We start from the raw sequence: 20,653 nt of genomic DNA on the forward strand, positions 1-20,653 counted from the left end.
GGGGACTGCCTAGCGCCAGTGGCCTTTCCCTTTCAGAGCCTGCTTTCCCCTTAGAAAAGGAAAACAGAACACTGCCTGCAGCCCAGGGCTGGCGGGCGACTCAGAAGTCCCGCTGGGTGCAGGTTCCCGCATGGAGGGCAACGAAGGGCCGTTTTCACTAAAGAACTGAATTCTAGAGTAAAGATGGGCTCTGGATGAGAACCCAGGGACAGTCCACACCCTAGGGACTGGTCGTGGACTCTGCTACGGACTTAGGCTGGAGCAGAGAGCTCCCTGTTGTGAAGCTGGGGTTGAGTCTGTTTTCCAAAGCCTGAGGCTAAATACTGGGCACTGTAAGGGGCTGTGGGGGCAGGGGACACAGGCCAGCTCTACAGTCTTCTTTTGCCTTTGCCACCAGATGCCTGTCACTCTTGGACAAACCATTTTTCAGGCTCTTGCCCTCTGTGGAAAGAATGAGGTAAAGAGCCAGAGCAGGGCCCTGCCACCCTGGCCCTGCCCGGGCAGCGTGTGCTGGAAAGCAGTCACTTACTCTTGCCGGATTTCTTCTTTTCCTTCTTGCTCTTCGGGTCGCTCTGCTCGCCACTCTCAAGCTTTATCCCCAGCAGCTCGCCGTCGGGCTTCTCCTTGGCTCCTTGGGGGCCAGGAGACCCCTTCCCCTTGCCACCAGCACTCCCTTTGTCTAGCTTTGATTTTGCCTTGGAACTTGTGGGGACCTTTTCTGGGAAAACAGGGCTTGCCCCAGGCACCGGCTGCTGCTGTTTCTTCTTGTTCTTTGGGACCCCAGCTTCTAGGTCCCCTGATAACTTCCGCTTCTGGCCCTTCTTCCCACTCTCCTTGATGGCCTCTGTGGCCTTCTGCCGTTCCTGCTCCAGCAGCTCTGTCAGGACTTTCACCACAGAGGCCTGTACCTGTGCCTCACTCAGGGGCCAGGCCTGCTCCAGGAGGCGCTGGGTGATGCTGTTCGGCAGTGTCTGTGCGGGGGCTGGCGAACTCGAGGTGTTCTTCTTGGGTTTCTTGGGCTTCTGAGGCGTGAGGCCTGAGGTGGCGTCTTTCCTACCTGTGGATCACAGGTCTTGGAGGTCACAAGTCTGGAAAGCTGAGGGTCAGATCTTGCACAATACATGACAACTGAGGGGGTGTACTTTACAACTGCGTAAGAGGGAAACTGAGGTCCAGGGGTCACTCTGCTCTGTCTCCTATGCTTAGCCATGTTTGTGGATCGACAGAGATCTCAGAATGCTAAGGAGAGGGCCTGAAGTCTGCTAATGACATGGAGGGCACAGTAGGTGGCACATGGGTGGCACTGGTTCTAGGACTGCCTTTACCAATTTAGTGTAAGGCTTTGGCCAGGTCACAGTCCCCCAAGGCTATTTCCCACTGTAAAGCAAGAAGTTAGACATACAGTGGTGTCTTCTGTCATGAACTGTGGATTATAACACACGAGAAGGTCCTACAGATCAACGCTCAGCTCCCGTCTGTGGATACACCATGGGTCCTTAGCCCATCAAGGCTGGGGCAAGAGGCAGATTGGGCGGAATTCTTGAGTATGCTGTGTATGCATGCGGTGGCTGACTAAGCAGGTTTACTGCCTGCCAGAGTGGCTTCTGGTGCAGCCTTTGTTTAGAATTTTCTACGCCTCTGCTTGCCTTTGATAATTGTGTGCTGACTACACGTGTAAAAAAAAAACCTTCCACAGCCCCCTCGAAAATGTCTCCTTGTCGCTCGCACCCGCCTCTCACACAGACAAGAACAGTGGCGAAGAAAGTGAGCAACAGCTCCGCCTCTGACCCAGCGCTGGGAAGCTGAAGTTACCAGCCCGGAGCCCTGGCCCGGAACCCCTGCTGGCCTCCCAGGTCACCTGTGCAGCAAGGAATGTCTACATGCTGGGCACAGGGGCTGAACCCTAGCAGTGAGTGCCGTAGGAGAAGCAGACAGGAGTGGGGTGGCGAGTGGGACGGGATGCTTCATGTTATATAAGTCAGGGGTGTGGGCACTCCTGACAGTCCCCTCCCCTGGGTCCCTCCAAATGTCATGTGACAGTTTTCTTTATGCTATGCTTTTGACCCTGCACGATGGCATTACTCTTGCCTTGTGTGGTTAAGACACAGGGTCAGGAGCTTGTCTAGGCTACAGCAGCGTGAGTCAGAGCAGACCCCAGAGGCCAGTCCCTTATCCAATGGTCTCCTCTAGGTATTGAATCCTCTAAACAAGGTTGCTGGCCTAGTCTAAGTCATTCTGGGTCCCTATACCCAGGACCCTTGTCCACTGACTGAGAAGTTAGTAGGGATGGACGGACAGCCAAGGCCTCCTCCACAAGCCTTAGAGAAATAGCTCCAAATGGCTGGATATATCTGCTCCCAGACTGCCCAGGGCTGGCAACCTGGTCCTGGGTGCCAGCCGCATTTGAAGGTACCTCTAGTTCCCAGAGGACCCCATAGGCTCGAATGTGAGAGTCTCTGATGGGACACAGACAGATGCTGCCGATGACAAGCAGGGACCAGCAGCCCTGCCTCTCCATGTCTTGCTGTCCCCACTCACCGGTTTTAGGGAACGCGGTGCCTGCTGAGTGTTGGGATTCTGACTTCTGCTTGCCATCCGGGTTATCTTTGGTGGCCGGGGCAGAGGAAACCAAGGGGTCGGAGTCTGGCCTAGGATTGGCTTTTGAAGGCTGGGAATTAGCCACAGTTAAACTGGGAGTCACGTAACCTGAGAGGAGAGACTGAAGAAGTCCAGTGTGAAAGACGCAGCGAGCCCCTAGCCGTACCCCAGAGGCAAGGCCTGCTCAAGGGAATCAGTCGGTGACCCTGGATCAGGCTAGCCCAGTCAAGCATGAGCGGCACTGAGCCCATGGGGAACATAGGCCCTCGCCATATGCCTCCTAAGCTATGTGAATTAACTAAGGCACATTAAAAGGGGACTTTATTGCTAATGGACTATTACCATCACAGAAAATCATTAACGTTTTGGGCTGGCAAGATGGCTCAGAGGGTAGAGGCACTGACACGAGCCTGACAGCCTGAGCTCAATCCAGTAACCTTTGTGAAGGTGGAAGGAGAGGACTGACCCCCACACGCACCTGCTCCCCACAAATAAAGTCACTAGAGTCTGTCCTGTACAGGAAGAGCCTTAAGAGAGACCTAAGAAGTCGTCTTCTCTGGTCATGTCTTGGAATCCATCTGAATCTATTCCCTGGGCCCCAGAGCACGAGGTAAGGTGCTATTCGATTGATTAAGGGTATCCCACTGACAGGACCTTACCCAGGGCCCTGGGAATGGGGATCAAGTCACTCGATCCAGCGGGTAGCTGAAGTCTAAAGCGGCAGCTCCAAGTTCCAGCCCTGACTGGCAGTTACCTGTGATGGGGCCACCATCTCATCTTCGCTGGATTCTGTAGGGGTCTCCTCTACCACGGTTTCCTTCTGGGAAGGGTCTGGATCTAGTGTGGAAGCAGAGGTTTCCCATTGAGTGGGAGTCCCTGGCAGCCCTGTTACTCAGGCCAGGCAGAGCTCCCCAGGAAGCCTCCGAGGCCTGGGTCTCTCTATGCTCCTCCTGCACCAAGCCTCCTGTTGTTCACCCATGCTATCCGAAGCCCCTGGCCCCACACACGTGAATAGCATAATTTCCCCCCTGGTTCCCGAGGCTCCCCCCTCCCCCCAGAAGGGAAGCAGAGTCCAGGGACTTGGGGGCCTTCAATAACGGGAGCTTGATACCAAGAAGCCGCCAGCTGTCGAACAGCAGTTGGGTCTCTGAAGTCGTAAAGGTATTATCAGAGGATAAGAGAGAAGGCCAGAGCCTACAGTTCTACCAGGCTGTGTCTCATCTCCCGTCCTCCCTCTGGGAATCCTCACCCAGCCTGTGGGCCGACTTGGACATCTGGGGTCTCTTGGCATCCTCCTCGCCCTCTGAAGAGGTGTCACTGCTGTCCTCTGAGCTCCCGGGGGCCTTGGGGTAGCCTGGGGCGAGCTGCTGCTTTTCAGGAAGTTTGGGTTTCCCAAGCTTGTTGGTGGCTTTGGGCTGGACGGGTGCGCTCTGGGGAGGCGTCACGGGGAGTGTTTCCATGGCACTGCTGGTCTAGTTTGGTAAGGAAAGAACACAAGGTTAAGTTACAGTGAAGGGACACGACAGGCCAGGCTCTATGTGGGAAGCACCGTGCATGGCTTCCCCGTCCCATGACTTTCCCACAGCCCTCTGATGGGCACTGTGGCTCCTTATCATGCACCAGCACACTGAGGCCCAGGGAGGTAAAGGAAGGGCTGCTGACTACACACACAACCATACTGGCCTTTCACTGAGGTGGAGCAGAAGAGAACCCAGTCATATGAAGCCTTCCGTCTTTTAATGTGACTTGGGGCTCACCAATTAGATTAGGCTGGCTGGTTAATGTGCCCCAGTACTGGGATTACAAACCCCTGCTACCATGCCTGGCTTTCCCCTGTGGGTACTGGAGAATGAGCTCAGGCCCTCATGCTTGCGCAGTAAGTGAGCTATCTGTCCCCCTCCCTCCCCAAGCTTACTGGCTTTAAAAACAAAAAGATTTATTTATTATATATAAGTACACTGTAGCTGTCTTCAGACACACTGGAAGAGGCTATCAGATCTCATTACAGAAGGTTGTGGGCCACCATGTAGTTGCTGGGATTTGAACGCAGGACCTCTGGAAGAGCAGTCAGTGCTCTTAACTGCTGAGCCATCTCTTCAGCCCCCTTCTTACTGGCTTTTTAAGAAAGAGCTTTCAACAACACCAGTGGGAGAGACGCAGGGTCCCTCTGTTATCCACTGATGGTACGAGGAGGCCCTGAGACCCATAGATTCTCAGAACAGCATCTGTGCCACTCTGTGCCAGAAATGTTTGGTACGAGTAAAGAGGCAGGGAGGTTCAAGCAAGAAAAGCCCTGAGGCCGAGGTGGAGAATGGAGGAGCCATCGAAGCTGGAAAGGTGGGCACCAGGTGGTGAGCTATGGCTTTGTTTTCTAATCTGGGCCCAGGGGAGGACAGCGCAGCTCCAACTCCAGTGGCCAATGCCTGTGTCTCCTCTGGGATGTGTCCCTGGCTAGGTGGTCCCTCAGGGCACCCCTGCTAGCAGTCAGGAAGAACACACTGAGCCTTTGCTAAGTAAGCCTCCTGGAGCTGCAGACACAAAGCAGTCCAGGTATGGCCTTACTACTTCATCTTACCCGCCCCTATGTGAACCACCTAGGGTTCTAGTACCTCTGGGTTCCATTCCTGCAGGGCAGGCTCTGCTCATGTTCCCAGAGAAGCCTTCCCTGCCCACCCTTTCTAAAGCAGGTCATCTATTATTCTCTGCTCCGTGCTGTTCCTTTTGCAACACCTAGCAGTTGGTGACAACTAATTCATGCTGCTTTCCCTGTGTAATGGCTGTGTCTCTGCTGGCTTAGGAGCCCCGTGAAGGTCTTGCGCCTGCTGCAGCCTTGGTGCCCAGCCGGGCAGATGCTTAGGCCATCTCACTACCCACTGGATCACACGGCCACCAGAGGTTCTTTTTGGGCTAGTTTGTGATGCACCCGGTAACAGGGCGGCACAGTAGCACCCCAAAGCTGGAAGGGGCTTCAGTACAGCCTTCTCCTGCCCCTTAGGGTGTTGGGTGTGCGATAAACTCTTCCCTCACGTTAACCAACCCCATTAGGCCTACAGAGCGAAGAACTTGGAGATGGAGGACCCAGGTTCTGGCCCGGACCAACCCTGGTGGGATGAGCCCTCAGTTTTATTTAGACATTGTCCACTAATCTTGCCTTAGATATTAATAATGCACTGGACTGTGAAAGCTGGGAGGAAAGGCCACTTCCATTACGACTACTAAGAGAGGCAAGCAACTCAGAGTCAGTTTCAGTGTCTCAAAACCAGAAGAAAACTAATCCACACTCAGCCAAGTTGGGAAGACGGGGGAGTCCCCCTGCCTTTGGGCTTCCAGCCTGCTCTTCCGGACAACACCATGGATTTGGGAGCTTGGCTCCGGGACTGTATGACAGTGCCAGGGGGCTGGGAGCAAGCCGGTGACTGGCATGCAGCCTGAGGGCACACGGCAAGGCAGCAGAGAATGACCCCACCACAGCCCTCTCTTACCCGACAGTACCTGAGTGGGCGCTGCTGCCTTTGCTTTCTTGCCTTTTGGCGTCCGGCTAGACTGCTCACTCTTACTGGGTTGGGAGGCTGCTTGTGAGAGGGCTGCGGGCGTCATCCCACTGGTTGTGATGGCTGAAACGGAGGAGAGGGGGGCACATCAGGATACGGAAGCCACACGACTCCCCAGCAAGGCATTACCAGCTCACTCTTTCCTCGGACCTGTGTTGAGCTTAGGGATCATAAAGGGGACCCTGGCTTCCCAAGCCTTCCATTCAGCTGTCACCATGTCATTTGAAATGGCTGCTGTGGCGGTGACCCCCAAGCCTTATCCTCATCTTTTCCTCTTGCTCAGGCAACATGCTAAGCAACATGCTGGGTCATGGTGAGCGACTGCTCACAGGATCAGTGGGAGAGCTGCTGGGTGCTGAGATGTTTACCACAGCCCAACATGAGCTCATGTCCCCACTATGTACTTCCCCCCCACTATAAACAGCAGTATTTTGCCGACAGTAGGGATCTTGCTGTCCACACTTAACGATAGAAATGTCACAGTGTCCTAATATGTAACTGAAGACGTTTGCGCTACCAGAGGGCCTTGCCATACAAATAGACACTCAGTCACCTGAGGTTCTGGGATGAGAACAATGTTGCCTGTCTTCTTTTTCTATGCTAAGGGGATGGAAGCTCACTGCCAGGCTAATAGCGTATGTACCCCATGGCCAGTTGGCTATAGCAGAGCTCTGGTTTAGACTAGCCTGGTCCAGCCACCAGAATGCTCCAGCTTTCAGGCTTGGAGCCAGCACACAGAAGCCTTGAATGTAATTCCTTCAAAATGAGGCAGCTCTCCTCATCAAGGTAACAATGCAGAGCCTAAGGCTGAGCCCCCAGTCCTTTTCGCCAACACCTCTGCTAGGCTACCTGGTTAGTGCCTGGTCCCTTCTGGCCTCAGCGGGGAGGGCATGCGTGGCAGGGGCCCATCCTGGCCAAACAGCACCTGCTGTAGCAGCACTCACCGTGGGTAGAGGGTTGTGTGGCAGGAATCATGTCCTCGTCCTCACTCTCAGAGGAGCTCTGGGCAGTGGCGCCCAAGGCCTTCTTTGTGGTGTTCACAGCCTGGACTCCTTCTGGGGTAGGAGTTGGGACAGCTGGACCACGATTACGGTTGACAGAAACTGGAGGGGATTTAATTGCCTTGAAAAACAAAAACAGAAACATCCCGCCTCTGATTAAGGGCTTGGCCAGGGGAAGGGGAGGGGAAATGGGTGAAGGAGGGGTTTTGTAAGGCAAACTTCAAGGAGCTGGGGTCTTCCTGGCCCACTCCCACCCCGTAACAGCCGACACCCAGCACGGCACTCCAGAGCTCATGGAGCCCAGCTGACCTTCACAGTGACCCCAAGTAAGCAGTATCCACCCACTCCACTGGCCTAACGGGAAAGAAAGCCTTAAGTCCAGAGGGGAGAAGAGGGGAGCCGGGGCCACACAGCCACATAGGAAGCAAGGCGAGAGCCGGAATGTCTAATTTAGCCTTTCTTCTGGTGACATCAGATGGCCACCTGCTAAGTGGGGAATTCTAAAAAGCATTTCCTGTAGCAGCCCGACTATATGATTTCCCTGGAGTCTCATTGTCCCCTCCCCCAGAGGCCCTGAGAGCAGCATCCCTGAGATGTGGCCCAGCTCGCAGACCCCAGTTATACTGAATTAGTTTCTTTAGTACACAAACTGCCTGGGGTAACAGGGTGGGTGGGACGGGTAGTCCAGCCAACAGATTAGAGGGCTCAGGGTGGTAACACAGTATATGTGGCCCTTATTCGCTTTGAGACAGGCTTTGCTATGTAGACCAGTCTGTCCTTGAATGAAGAAGTCTACCTGTCTCTGCCTCCACTGCTGGAATTAGAGGAACAGATCACCACACACTAACCTTATTTAGACTCACTCTTAAACAGGACAAGTATGAAAAATGTCTCTCATCAGACAAATACTTTGGAGAAACAGGCACAAGGCCTGCTGGCCAGTCAGCTTTCTAGCTGAGATACTGTCTTGTGGTTGTGCCTACAAGGACTACGAAGACTCTTATCATTTTGAGCTGCATGCTGAAAGCCTGATGGATGACATGGCGGGCCTGAGATCAGCTTCAAAGTCAAGGACACAGGCAGAATGTGCACAGAGCCAACCCGCTCAGGACCGGGACGGCTGCAGGTTGGGATAATGCGTAGGGTTCACTTTTACTTTTGTAATCCTGAGACAGGGTCTCATTGTACAGCCCACCACGTTGGCCTCTGACTCTTGATATTCCTACCTTGTCTCCTGGATGCTGGGATTACAGACATCTTCTAACATGCCCTGATGCACTTCACCTGTGGGTCTGCCCTGTATCTCACTGAGACGGCAGAGCAGCAGCAGATCCTAGTACTGGGAAGGCCAGTTTGGCAGTGAACCAGATTCCCAAATATGTCACCAACACACCAGGAGACTCCCAGGTCTATTTCCTTTCAGAGTCCCAGGTGATGAAAGTACAGAGACAGTAGTTAGGGAACTGGAATTCCACTTTCTACTCTCCAAATGCCAGTGCTGGCTGAAGGCTGTGCTCTGGCTAATGGGAGGGCTGCCTGAAGGGTAGCTGGGTCTCTATCCACTACACCCTCCTGCCTGCTGTGCTTTACCAGGCTCCCACCGCCCAAGAGGCTGTGAGACAGAAAGAAAGCAACAAACTTAGCACTATGGTACCCACCAAGTGTGGCGGCGGCACCGCTGCGCTCAGGCCCTCCCTACCCTGCCAAACAGCCTCCCCCGCGGCTGCTCTGATCTGCTACTTCCAGAGCCTTCCCTTCCCACGTGATGAGGAGGAGAAGGATGCAAAGTGGGAGAAGGCTTGCGGTGGAGGGAGGGGGATCTATATATATGTGAGAAGACAGAAGAACAGATTGTTGGGGACCAAGAGAGGCAGCAAACCCACTGAGGCAAACAATAGTGTCTTGGAATGTTAAAAGCAGCTCTGCAGCACAGCCTCCTCCAGCCCCACCTGCCCACACCACCCCATCTCGATGCAGGGACGGCAGGCGACAGAGGAGGCAGCGGCCTGGCTGATGAGGGTGGGCTGGGCACAGGGGTAGTGCTTAGGTCTGTAGCACCTCTGCTCCTCACTCTGTGGCCGGTGCTGTGTGCAGTCACCTGGGGAAATCACAAGGCCCAGCGAGTGTGGGCTGTGCTTTGATCAGAGAGGCAAAGCAGCGTAAGAGGACAGTACCGCTATAGCCACCTGAGCATCTCACCTCCATTCCCTGTGGGTGCTGAGAGCACATTAGGGGGATGCCCTACCTATTGGCAGGCAGGAATGATGCTTACAGAAGCAGGTTTGGGACCCTGTGGGCGGTGCCCACCCACTGCCTGCTGTCTTAGCTGGGCTCATAGCTACTGTGCAGTTATTCCAGTTAGCCTGGGGCAAAGAGAGCAGGTGGAGCTGTCGAGGGGACAGTCACCAAGAGCTTCCCTCAAAGCAGCTCTGTGGGGCTGGAGGTGCAGTGCGGTGGAGGGTGTGTCCTCAGCACTGGGACCCCCTGAACCCCACTCCACCACCCCAGAGAGAAGGAAGATGATTATTACCTGGGGGCTGCTCCTTCTCCAGGAGACTTAGAAGTGACACTTTCTGGGGATGCAGCTAGGAGACTTGGGGTTTATACACCCCAGTCTGACTTGGAGCTGAGGCTGGGGCTCTCAGAGAGGACCAGCACCTCTCCAGGACGACCAGCAAACTGGTTTCAGATACAGGACTGGAAGGGAGCTCTCTGGGGACCAGACCTAACCATGCAAGCCTTGACTAAATACTAAAATTTAGATTTTTATAGGTCTTCTGATCTCATTCAATAGAGACACTCAATATGCTTTTTTGTTTCAGCAAAACAAAAGCTGAAGTACCCTTTAAAACAATTTAAGGGGGCTGGAGAGATGGCTCAGAGGTTAGAGGGCCTGAGTTTGATTCCTAGCATTCACAGAGCACCTCACAACTTTCTATAACTCTAGTTCCAGAGGGATCTGACAACCTCTTCTCGTCTCCACAGGCACCAGGCAGGCATGTGGTGCACATACATGCAGGCAAACACTGATACATTTAATAATACATTTAATAATACTTTAAGTGGGAGGTTATGCATGACTATGTGCATGATGTGATACGATACATGGCTATATAACAGAACGGATCAGCTGTGTGGTCTCGTACCTGCATTACCTCACATGCCCACTTCTTTCTAACTTGTACCCACCCCAGGTCCCAGCCAGCCTCAGCTTGAGGCTTACAATCCACATGGCAGAGATGAGCTGCAGGACGGAACCTGGGATCAGAGCTGGCCCAGAGCTGGCCTACCTGGCCCTTTCTCCCACTGACAGGCTAATGAAAAACAACCAACCAGATGGGGAACCTGAGGAAGGAGCATCTGCAGTTGTCAGGAAGGAAGTGCTTCATGAATGCCCAATAGTGACAGCTTCCTGGGCTGTGCCTGCTTCCCTGAATTCCTTCTGGGAACCTAGAAAACTACTGGCTTTGTTTTTTTTTTTTTCAAAATAGAGACCCCAGATCTTCACGTTAAAGGTTCAATTTCAGCATAATGCTCATTTTAATTGTGCTAGCCTACTCACACAGAGAAAAACCAAGGCAACCTTCCATCCCAGCTGTCTGTCTGTCCTTTAGGAGTGAGGGAGGTGCCTCAAAGACTGCAGAGCCAGAGGGCAAAAGCTGAGGCCTGAAGTACAGACTGAGGAAGTACGGACTGCAGAATTTAAATGTTCCCTGAGCTCTCTCAAAGTTACAGGCTCCTCTCATCTTCAAATGGAATGCCCCACTCCCTCAGAAAGAGGGCAGTGCTGTCTCTACAAAGGCCCGGGTTCCAGGGAGCTTGTACCATCTTGGTGGCTATGTTGGGCCTCTGAAGTCACAGAAGGTGTCCTGGACCTCACCCTTGGGAACAAGGACAGGCAGGAGTGGGGACCAGCAGACAATGAGCAGGTGCCATAAGTTACATAGGCCTGACCTGGGGTGAGGCCCACAGATTGTCTAAAGGGAGGATCTAGAGCTCCCAACAGTCCATGGGGACCAAAGAGGCTTGGGTAGTAGTGTTCTGGGTTCCTCAAGCTTCTTCATGAGAAGGTAAGGGGCCTCAACCGCTGGCCTGCCAACCAGGCAGCCAGAACAACGTACCCTCCTAACAGTGCTCAGGCAGGGGACTGGGCACCATGACCAATTCCATTTTACACAAAACTGAACCAGAGTCCTAAAAGGCTCCTGGGAGCCAGGGGTGCGAAGCCTGCGCCCGACTACACCAGGAATGTATCAGAAGACAGCTAAGAGCTGTGAAGTGCTACCTGCATGCGGTGAAACTATCCCTGTGGGAAGCTGTACCCTCTCACCAGAGAGCGACAGCCTGGCTCAGCCAGGGACAGCCTTTAGAGCAGCTACAGCCTACCTGGCTGGAGGGCAGATCCTCATCACTGCTCTCAGAGGACCCTTCTATGCTCTTCTCTGGGGGCGCTGGACCTGACGCTTTGCCTCTGGCAGGCTGGGAGATATCATCCTTTGGAGGGGACAAGACTTGAGTAAGCACGTGACACGGGAGGGTTCCCAGTGAGGGGGAAATGCATGCGGCTTCAAGCGACACTTCTTAAGCCCTATTAAGAGCATGCTTCACAGGCTGGGTGGTCCAAAGCCACAGATCTTGTCAATCAGTGAAGCGCTGGTGGTGATGCCAACTTAAGGCAGGTCCAGGGAGGGCTCTATGTCTCCCTGCATGGGTAGCCTGTGCTCAGTCAACAAGTAGGACCGGGTTTCTCAAGAAAAGCTACAATATCTCGACTTGTATGTGACATTCCCTCAGTTTCTATAAGGTCATTGTCGGCTGAAACTGACAGGGACCATTTTTTTTTTCTGATCTTGCTGCCACCTCCCTAAGGTGCAACACCAGAGGCCATCATGTACCGATTCTACCAGGCTGCCTGAGCTCGGACTAGAGACTATCAGTCAGAGCCAGCCCCGCTGCTCGCTGCAACCAACCAGGCTGAGAACTGGACAATGGTTTGGTAAGAGACAGCGCCTTTCTTGTCCACTCCTTGGGCCTAGGCATCACTGAGTGAGATAGGCCCTCCTTACAGAGACTTGCACCGTAGCCCAAGCTTCCTGGTGACTCTTCCTGGTATCTCTGCAGGATGGCTCCAGGTTCCTCAGCAGAACCTGGCTCAGCTTGCATGGGATTGCCATGCCCAGTGCTGCAGAGGCCCCTGTGGAGCTGTAGGAGTACCTAGGACATCCTTGGTTTGGGATATACTAGGTTTGGTATAACTAGGTTATACTTGGTTTGGGATATACTAGGATGGCCTTGGTTTGGGACTTACAGCTCATTTCATCCAGGGACACGGTGGTGGGGTGGGAGCGGGCACCTGGAGGCAAGGGATTCTGGAGTTACGACTTCTACCTGTTCTTTCTCCCCACCAGGGCACAATCTGTTTATGAGCGGAGTTGGTGACAGTGGCTCTCGGGCCTGGCAGAGCTCACCTGGGCTGGGATGGCGGCTGACGGCATCTCTGCGTCACTGTCAGATTCCTCACTACTGCTGTCCGAGTCCTCCGCCTTCCCTGTCTGGGCCTGGGTAGCTGAAGATCCCGTCTTCCCGGAGGTTACTGGATGGGCTCCTTTCTTAGTAGGCTCCTTGGCAGGAGCTGAGGCAGCTCTGACCTGAGAGGTCTTCCCCGCAGGTTTTATCTGGAGAAGCAGCAAGGGAGAGGCATATCAAGTGTGCCTATAGGCCTGGGCCAAAAGACATGGTGTTCTAACCCCAGGTCCAGCTGGGTACCTGGGGTGGCGTCTCTTCTTCACTGTCAGACTCCTCTTCACTGCTGCTCTCTGAGTCCTCCCCTGCGCCAGCCACTGGCCCCTTCTGGGCTTGGGTTGCTGGGGCCCCTGTTTTTCCCACGGCTGGCACAGACTGCTGACCCCTTGCAGAGACAGTGCTGTTCGGAACAGTTCTCGCAGGTGGTTTTCCCTGAATCGAGAGGTGGCAATGGTATTGGAGGAGGAAAGAAGGGCAGTCAACCTTCTACTAGTGTGTGGCTGTAATATCACAGGGGGTGGGACAGCGGGTGGTCCATGCCGGATCACTGTGGGACGCCCTTTTAGATCTTATCCTAACGTGCTTTATGGTTTCTGGTCCCACTTGCCTTGGTTGGAGTAGCCACTGCTTTTCCAGATGCAGAAGCTGGAGGTGTCTTAGTGGGAGGAGGGTTGGCTTTGATCTGAGGAAGTTTCCCCAAGGGCGTGGCCTGGAAGGAAGTAAGGGAATTAGGAAGGTCAAAGGGCAACAGAGCAGCCATCAAAGACACTGAGCCGATGCTGGCTCTGCCTTCCAACGAACAGCAGTGTGAGCTTAAGACGTCACTGATGCCAGGCATGGTAGTGCACGCCTTCATCCAGCACTCGGGAGGCCAGCCTGGTCTACAGAGAAAGTTCCATGACAGTCAGAGCTATGTAGTGAGACCTGATTCCAAAACCAAACCAAAACAAAGAAGAAGCCACTTAATCTTACCAGGCCTCACTTTCATCTCTATAAAAGGAGTGTAAAAATAAAATCTATCTATGGGATTTCTGCAAAGATTAAACAGACTACGTGTTTAAGTAGTCTAACTGGCGCTAACACGCACTCAAATTCAGCACTGTAAAGCCTTTTAAATATAATCCTACCCAAACACAACTGCGTTTTAGGCTCCCTTTCAGCTAGGCTCCATGTCACTAAATTCGACTCTACAGAATGGAAGCTGAGTGCCATACAAAATTGTGAACCCGTGCTTTCTTCTCCCTGAACTGCAGAGGGGGCCGGAGCTCAAGCACCCGTCTCAGCCCACAAACTAGGAACTGAGCAGGTTAACAGAACACGATAGAGACATTGCTTCTGCTTAATCTCATCCCTCCCAACCCCCCCTCCCCCAAGAGCCTGTCGGGGTGTCCAGCTTGTACAAATCCACAGGGATCAGCGACAGAGGAGAAACCATTCCAGAGTCAGTGCTGTGCCGGAGATGGAATGCAGGGCCTGGTGCGTGGTAGGCAAACACTATACCACCCAGCTAGGAGCTATGGCCTCAGCCAGAGTAAGACAGACACTGATAAGACTGAGAGCAATTCGGTTAGTGTGGAACAGAGAGAGGACCTGACTCACTCAGATTATCACCATCTAGTCAGTTTCAAAGTAGCTCCAACTCCCAATGCCTCTCATGTGCATGACAGAGTTAGGACTTAAGGAAGGGTCCCCCCCCCACCCCCTCCCCCATAGCGCAGACTGTGACAAGCTCCTTTTCATTTCCTGCTCTCTCGGGCCAGGTGGTGTGCCTTTCAACTCTGCCCCCAGCATCATAGACCACTGCCAGGAAGGCAAGTCCCTGGGCTTCCGGCAGGCGAGGCCCCACCCATACCCACAAGGGTGGATTTCTGACAGACGGGAATGTAGCCAAGGCCCCAGGAATAGAACTGGACTTGAGCCCAGGTAACCTGGCCCCTGGCCTCTGCCACTTAATCCTGCTTGTGGTGCAACCGAAGCCAACTGTCTTGGCGTCCACAGAGGCTGCTTCTTTGCCTAAAGAGCCTACCTACCCTCTACCTCACCAGACGACTTTCAGTTCCTCACTGACATGACACTCCTCTAAAAATACCTCAGGTACCATGCTTAGCTAGCCCCACTGCACACTCCTATCTTGCTGTAGCGGTATTGTACTACACCTTGTTCCAGGTGACGACTTCCCCAAGGCCAAAGTCACAGACTTCTGTCTAGAGTGGCAGTGGGCAGAGTGCGTGGCACACCCAGATGTGTAGGATCCTAGAGCCAGGGGGTTCAGGAAACAGAGGGCAAGGGAACTTGAGACCCAGTTGAGTCCCAGGATTCTGTGCTTCCAGGGCCAAGAGCAGCCTCAGGTGAGCTCATCCTTAGTCTTGGTTTAGGCTGCTTCCTCCCTACCTCACCTGTGCTGGGGTCTCATCCTCTTCCTCGCTGCTGGAGTCCTCGCTGCTCTCTGAGTCTTCCTGAGCCATAGCTTTGACCGAAGGCCCCGTCTTCTGAGTGTGCACTGGGGCCATCCCTTGTCCCAAGGCAGCTTTCCCTTGGAGGCCCTTCCCCCCAGACTTCCCCTAGAATGACAAGGAGAAGAAAGGGTCTCTCAAGGGCCTGAGAAGCCCCATGGGGGCTGGGAGTGAGCCCACCTGGGCAAATGCAGCCCTTACCTGTACCGTGGGGGTGCTGGGAGCAGCTCCTGACTCTGAATCACTGGAAGAGTACACATGTGGCTTCTGGGTGCCCTTGGCCAGAGCTAGGGATGAAAGATTGGCTGAAGAGGTCACCGTTCCTGCCTTACAATGGGATGAGGTGCTCGCTCCTGTAGCAGATGCAGATGTGCCTTTCCTAAGGGAAGCTTTCATCTGCTTTCCCAGAGCTGGCTTAGCCTGTGGAGAAAGCCCAGATGAGGGTTGGGGGAAGACTCCTGGACTCATTCGTTCTGAGACGCAGCTCCTCCTGGCCTTCCGACTGGGGTGGGCCAGGACAGCCAGACTGCCCCTTCCCTGGTCCCCACCTGAGCAGCAGAGGCTGCTGGCGCTGCCTCCTCTTCGCTGTCAGTCCACTCCTCGCTGCTCTCTGAGTGGTCTTTGCCCCCGTCAGTCTTGACCTGGGTGGCCACAGGCCCCGCCTTCTGGAGTACAGGGGAGGCCATTTTCCCTGGGGGCTTTGCCTGGAATGAGTGGGAGCCCCAAGTAGGAGACGGCAGCAATTAGAGACCCAGACGACAGAACCTGGGGTGTAGGGCCATGTAGGCTCCTGTGCTGAGACCTCGGAGGACTTACCTTGGCTGGGCTCACAGACCCATCATTGTCTGACTCCTCACTGCTGCTCCACGAGTCCTCTTCTTTCTTTCCCACTTGGACCTTGAGAGCTGCTGACCCTGCCTTCCCAGGACAGGGCGGATTGGCACCTTTTCTCGATGACCCCGGGGTGACAGTGGAAACAGGTCTGACCTGGGAGCTCTTCCCCAAAGGTTTCACCTGGGAGTGACAGAGGGCAAGATCAGGGGAAGGTGTTCTGGTTTTGAAGAAGGAGGCCTTCCTTTCTAGGCAGAGCACAAGGCACCGCTGGCCTCACCTTGGCAGGACTCGTGGTCAGAGTCGCAGCGGCTGGTGTCTCCCCACTGTCACTTTCTGACTCCTCGCTGCTCTTGGCTTCTGGTTTCCCTGCCTGGGCCGCCACAGGCTTTGCCTTTCCAGGGGTGACTGCAGGAGCCCCTTTCTGGGATGACTCCTTGGCAGGGGCTGAGGTACCTCTGGCCCGTGGGCTATTCCTGGAAGGCCTTGCCTGGTACGAGAAATTGAGGAGTAAATCAGAAGGCAGATGTGGGCAGAGACCTGACAGGAGCAGAGAGCCTTATCGGTAAAAAGGGATGGGGGCTGGGACCTGCTGAGGAGAAGGGATGGGGGCTGGGCCCAGCTGAAGAGAAGAAGGGACGGGGGCTGGGACCTGCTGAGGAGACAGGTTAGCAGCCTTCAGGTCTGGGCTATGATGTTCCTCCCAGGCTTCACCTGAGGAGTGGTCACAGCAACTGGCATCTCATCCTCACTGTCAGAATCGTCCTCGCTGCTGGTTTCCATGTCCTTCTCTGGCCTTCCTGCCTTGGCCTGGGTGGCTATGGGCCCAGTCTTCCCTGGGGTTGCTGAGATGGGCCCTTTCCCAGAGATCCCCTTGGCAGTCACCGAGGCGGTTCTGACATGGGGACCTTTTCCAGAGGCCTTTACCTGGTGAAGGGAAAGAATAGTTCATTCTTCTTTTTCAGTTCTCGGTGATGCCGCCAGGAAGAAGCCCAGAGGCTCTGGAGACACCACTTTCCTTCCTCACCTTCACTGGTGCCCCAGCCACCCCGGCCGGCCCTCAGCTCCCAGTGACACCTGTATAGTGGCCTTCATTCTGGCCCTGGACAGCCCTAGCACATAAGTGGTTAAATCCTTAGCTGGAGGAGTCTGTTCTGTGGGTACAAGCCTTGGCCAGTCATTAACTAGCCAGCAGTGCTCAAGGCAGGGAAGGGGTATGCCAGGTTCCTAAAGAATGCCTGAGCATGACAAAGGACTCAACCCCCCCAGGGCTTCCTGTGATAGACGAGACTCCTAGGTCAGCTGTCATCATCCCCTGGGTCACGACCCCATGTGGGGTCACACATCAGATATCCTGCAGATCAGATATTCACATTTTGATTCATAGCAGTAGCAAAATTACAGTTATGAAGTAGCCATGAAATGATTTTATGGTTGGGGGTCCCCACAACATGAGGAACTGTATTTAAGGCTCACAGCAGGAGGGGGGCTGAGAACCACTGTTCTAGATCCAGTCCCTTCACTGGCCTCCTCTTTATCCACTCTCCTCACTGTTCTCAGCCAAAGGCTCACCACTGCCTCCCTGTTTGGTAGGGTGCCTATAGGTCCCGTCTTCTCATGACAGCCTTGTCCGCTCTGCCCTAAGCTTCCTAGAAAATAAATGGCTTTGGACCTTCTAAGACCTTCTGTGTGGAGGGGCAGTAATTGTACACAAGCTGCATTTGGCTCCTTTCCTCAGACACGAACCGACACCCACAACGCAGCCCCAAGTAGGCTGGGTCTGCCCACCCTGTAACTTGCCACAGAGCTTCAGCAGCCAACTACGTCCGCTGCACACTTCAACTATAGGTCTGTAGTCACATCTCCTTCTCGGTCCTTCCTTGGCCGCTTCATGTTGTCAACCAACTCTTCTTTAACACTTTAATAACTCCCACATACCCCCACCCCCCAGTCCTGGATACAGACCCTTCCCTTCTTCCTGTTCTACCTCTAAAGGCTTTCTGGCTCCTTCTGCTTGGCCCAGCATGTGCGCAGGACTGAGACTGCTATCTGAATCACTCTCCATGGCGGTTGCCTGCTCAGGGTCTGGTTTGGCTAGACAAGCTAAAGAGAGACCCTTGAACGTTCTCAGGACTCACTGGGGCACATGTGGTATCTGAGTATTTGTGGTGTGTCCCCTCCCTTCCATCGATGGGAGCATTTGGAAGGATTAGAAGGCCTGGCTTTATTAGAGAAGGTGTACTAAATGGCTTTGAAGGTAGCTTTCTCTTTGCCCGTGGACCAGTTTTAGGCTTTTAGCTACTGTTCCAGCCCTGTGGCTGGCTGACGCCATGTTCTCAGTCATGATGGCCATGACTTGTAAGCACCCATTTGAATTCTCTCTTTTATAAATTGCTTTGTGATGTCTCTTTGAAGCGATAGAAAACTTAAGACAGCATGATAGCATGTGTCTGTAACCCCCTGAATTTGGGGCGCTGAGGCAGGAAGAGAATGAGTTAGAGGCCAGCCTGGGCTATAGGGAGACTGACTCAGAATGAAGAAAGGCTCGGGTCTCTTCCTAGCAGTTATGCTGAGGAAAGCTACGCTGACCACACACGAAAACCACACAAATTAACATCATCACCAGAGTAGGTGCAGGACAACCCCCGACTCCCCAAAGGCATCAGCCACACTTGATGCAGTGTGGGCCCAGTGGACATTTCCACAGGCACTGAAGCCCCCTGGCCAGTTGCTATCGTTTCCCTCTCCATAAACTCTAGAATGGATCCTCTTCAGCAGGAGTACTCCATCACACAGTGGCTTTGCCAGCATCGGGGACCACGGGCAGCGGGCCGTGGATAGCCCTGCCCGGACTCACCTGGCTGGGCAGACCAGCAGGGGCCTCGTCCTCACTGTCTGAGTCCTCCTCACTGCTCTCAGACGCCTCCGCTGCAGCCGCAGCCGCAGTCGCAGCCGCACCCGCTGCTGCCGCTGCCCTGGCTGGTTTAGCAGGTGTGGGAACCACATTCCCTAACTTGGTAGGGCCTGGGGCTGTTCTTGCTGGAGGATTCTTGGCAGGGGTTGCTAAAGCTTTGGCCTGGGGTGGTTTTGCTGAGGATCTCACCTAGAAGCAGGAAACGGAAGCAGCATGTGTCGAGCCTATCCCCCTCTGCAGTCAGCTCTCTGCCAATCTGAATGGGGACGGCCCCATAGGCCCCCAAATGGCAGAAGTGTTCGCCCCGCTGGAAGAGGTGTGTCACTGGGATAGGCTTATGCCCTGCGTGTCCTATCAGCCTCCTGCGTGTGAATCGGGGTCTGAGCTCCGAGCTGTTCCAGTTCTTGCGCCTTTGCTCTACCGTCACAAACTCTAACCTTTTGAAACCATAAATTCAACTAAACTCTTTCTTAAAAAACTTGCTTTGGTGCCCGAGTCACTGCTCTATGGCTGTGCAGAGACACTGTGACCAGTGACCAAGGTGGTCGTTTAAAAGACGTGTTGCTGGAGAAGTCGCTGGGAGCTGCACCCTGATCCACAGGTAGACAAAGACAAAAGAACTTTGGAAAGCCGGGCGTGGTAGCACACACCTTTAATCCCAGCACTCGGGAGGCAGAGGCAGGCGGATTTCTGAGTTCGAGGTCAGCCTGGTCTACAAAGTGAGTTCCAGGATAGCCAGGGCTATACAGAGAAACCCTGTCTCGAAAACAAAAACAAAACAAAAAACCAAACAAAACAAAACAAAATAAAATAAAGAGGGCTGGAGAGATGGCTCAGCGGTTAAGAGCACGGACTACTCTTCTGAAGGTCCTGAGTTCAAAGCTTGTGGCTTTGTACTGGGGTACAGGTTGGCTATTATGCCAAATAATACATGCTATACACATGGGACATATTAACTAGTTCCTGCCACTGGCCCCTTGTGGCTGTTACCTGATGACTGGCCACTGGGATCTGAACACTAGCAAGGGAGGGTCAGAAGCTGGAAGAGAGCAATCCCTGGGGATGAGTGGGTGGCAGTTACCTCGACATCTGTCTCATCACTTGAGATGGAGGTATCTTCACTGGAACTGCTGGCTTGGCCCGCTGACACTGTTCCTGAGGGTGGACACAGGGGACTGAGGATCCTTCTCATAGTCCCCTCCCCTCCCAGAGCCTCCGTGTCGGTTGTTAGTCAAACCTAGGTAGTGCTTGCTTCTCGCCTGTACGGGTTTGGTATCTGCCCTGACCCAAAGTCCCCTAGCCGGAGCGGGGACCCTCACTACCATTTTTGCAGACTTCTCTGAGGTCTTGGAAAGACTAGAAGCACCTGCTGGTTAATCAAGTCACTTTGCTATTGAGTTGGGGACAGACTGGGCAAAGGCCTATTTTGCCTAAGACCTATGCCTTTTCATTTCGTTTCCAAGTGACCACAGTGGTCCCTGTAACCCACTAGAGAGAGAGAAGCCGGAAATGCCACCCTCTAAAAAGCCCATATAGAGGGCTGGAAAGATGGCTTAGAGGTTAAGAGCACCGCCTCCTCTTCCAGAGGACCTGGGTGCAATTCACAGCACCTACACAGCAGTTCGCAACTGACTATAACTCCAAAGTTATATCTCATACAGATGTACATGCAGGCAAATCACCGATGCATATGAAATAAAAGTAAATTTAAAATAAGTAATCTAGGAAGTCAGAAAAGGTGGAAATGGGGCTGGTGAGATGGCTCAGTGGGTAAGAGCACCC

The 20,653-nt window shown here is 53.8% G+C and overlaps 1 protein-coding gene across 4 annotated transcripts in view; it reads right to left on the reverse strand.

Moving 5' to 3' along the window:
• Tcof1 (treacle ribosome biogenesis factor 1) overlaps positions 1 to 20,653 on the reverse strand; it is a 33,283-nt gene that overhangs the window by 1,842 nt on the left and 10,788 nt on the right. The window contains exons 6-23 of one of the 4 annotated variants that reach the window (XM_029547140.1): positions 19,953 to 20,026; positions 18,815 to 19,060; positions 16,672 to 16,884; positions 16,238 to 16,447; positions 15,943 to 16,140; positions 15,675 to 15,788; positions 15,328 to 15,546; positions 15,070 to 15,234; positions 13,281 to 13,382; positions 12,917 to 13,105; positions 12,619 to 12,825; positions 11,537 to 11,644; positions 7,094 to 7,271; positions 6,091 to 6,212; positions 3,848 to 4,070; positions 3,353 to 3,435; positions 2,539 to 2,719; positions 530 to 1,057 (exon numbers count right to left, since the gene is read on the reverse strand). In XM_029547140.1, coding sequence (XP_029403000.1) covers positions 530 to 1,057; positions 2,539 to 2,719; positions 3,353 to 3,435; positions 3,848 to 4,070; positions 6,091 to 6,212; positions 7,094 to 7,271; positions 11,537 to 11,644; positions 12,619 to 12,825; positions 12,917 to 13,105; positions 13,281 to 13,382; positions 15,070 to 15,234; positions 15,328 to 15,546; positions 15,675 to 15,788; positions 15,943 to 16,140; positions 16,238 to 16,447; positions 16,672 to 16,884; positions 18,815 to 19,060; positions 19,953 to 20,026 — 3,360 coding nt within the window. Of the gene's footprint in view, positions 1 to 529; positions 1,058 to 2,538; positions 2,720 to 3,352; positions 3,436 to 3,847; positions 4,071 to 6,090; positions 6,213 to 7,093; positions 7,272 to 11,536; positions 11,645 to 12,618; positions 12,826 to 12,916; positions 13,106 to 13,280; positions 13,383 to 15,069; positions 15,235 to 15,327; positions 15,547 to 15,674; positions 15,831 to 15,942; positions 16,141 to 16,237; positions 16,448 to 16,671; positions 16,885 to 18,814; positions 19,061 to 19,952; positions 20,027 to 20,653 lie in introns of all 4 variants that reach the window. The other 3 variants (XM_029547139.1, XM_029547138.1, XM_029547142.1) reach the window with 3 other exon arrangements.

The sequence above is a fragment of the Mus pahari genome, chromosome 15, assembly GCF_900095145.1.
Source record: "Mus pahari chromosome 15, PAHARI_EIJ_v1.1, whole genome shotgun sequence".
Classification (NCBI taxonomy): domain Eukaryota; kingdom Metazoa; phylum Chordata; class Mammalia; order Rodentia; family Muridae; genus Mus; species Mus pahari.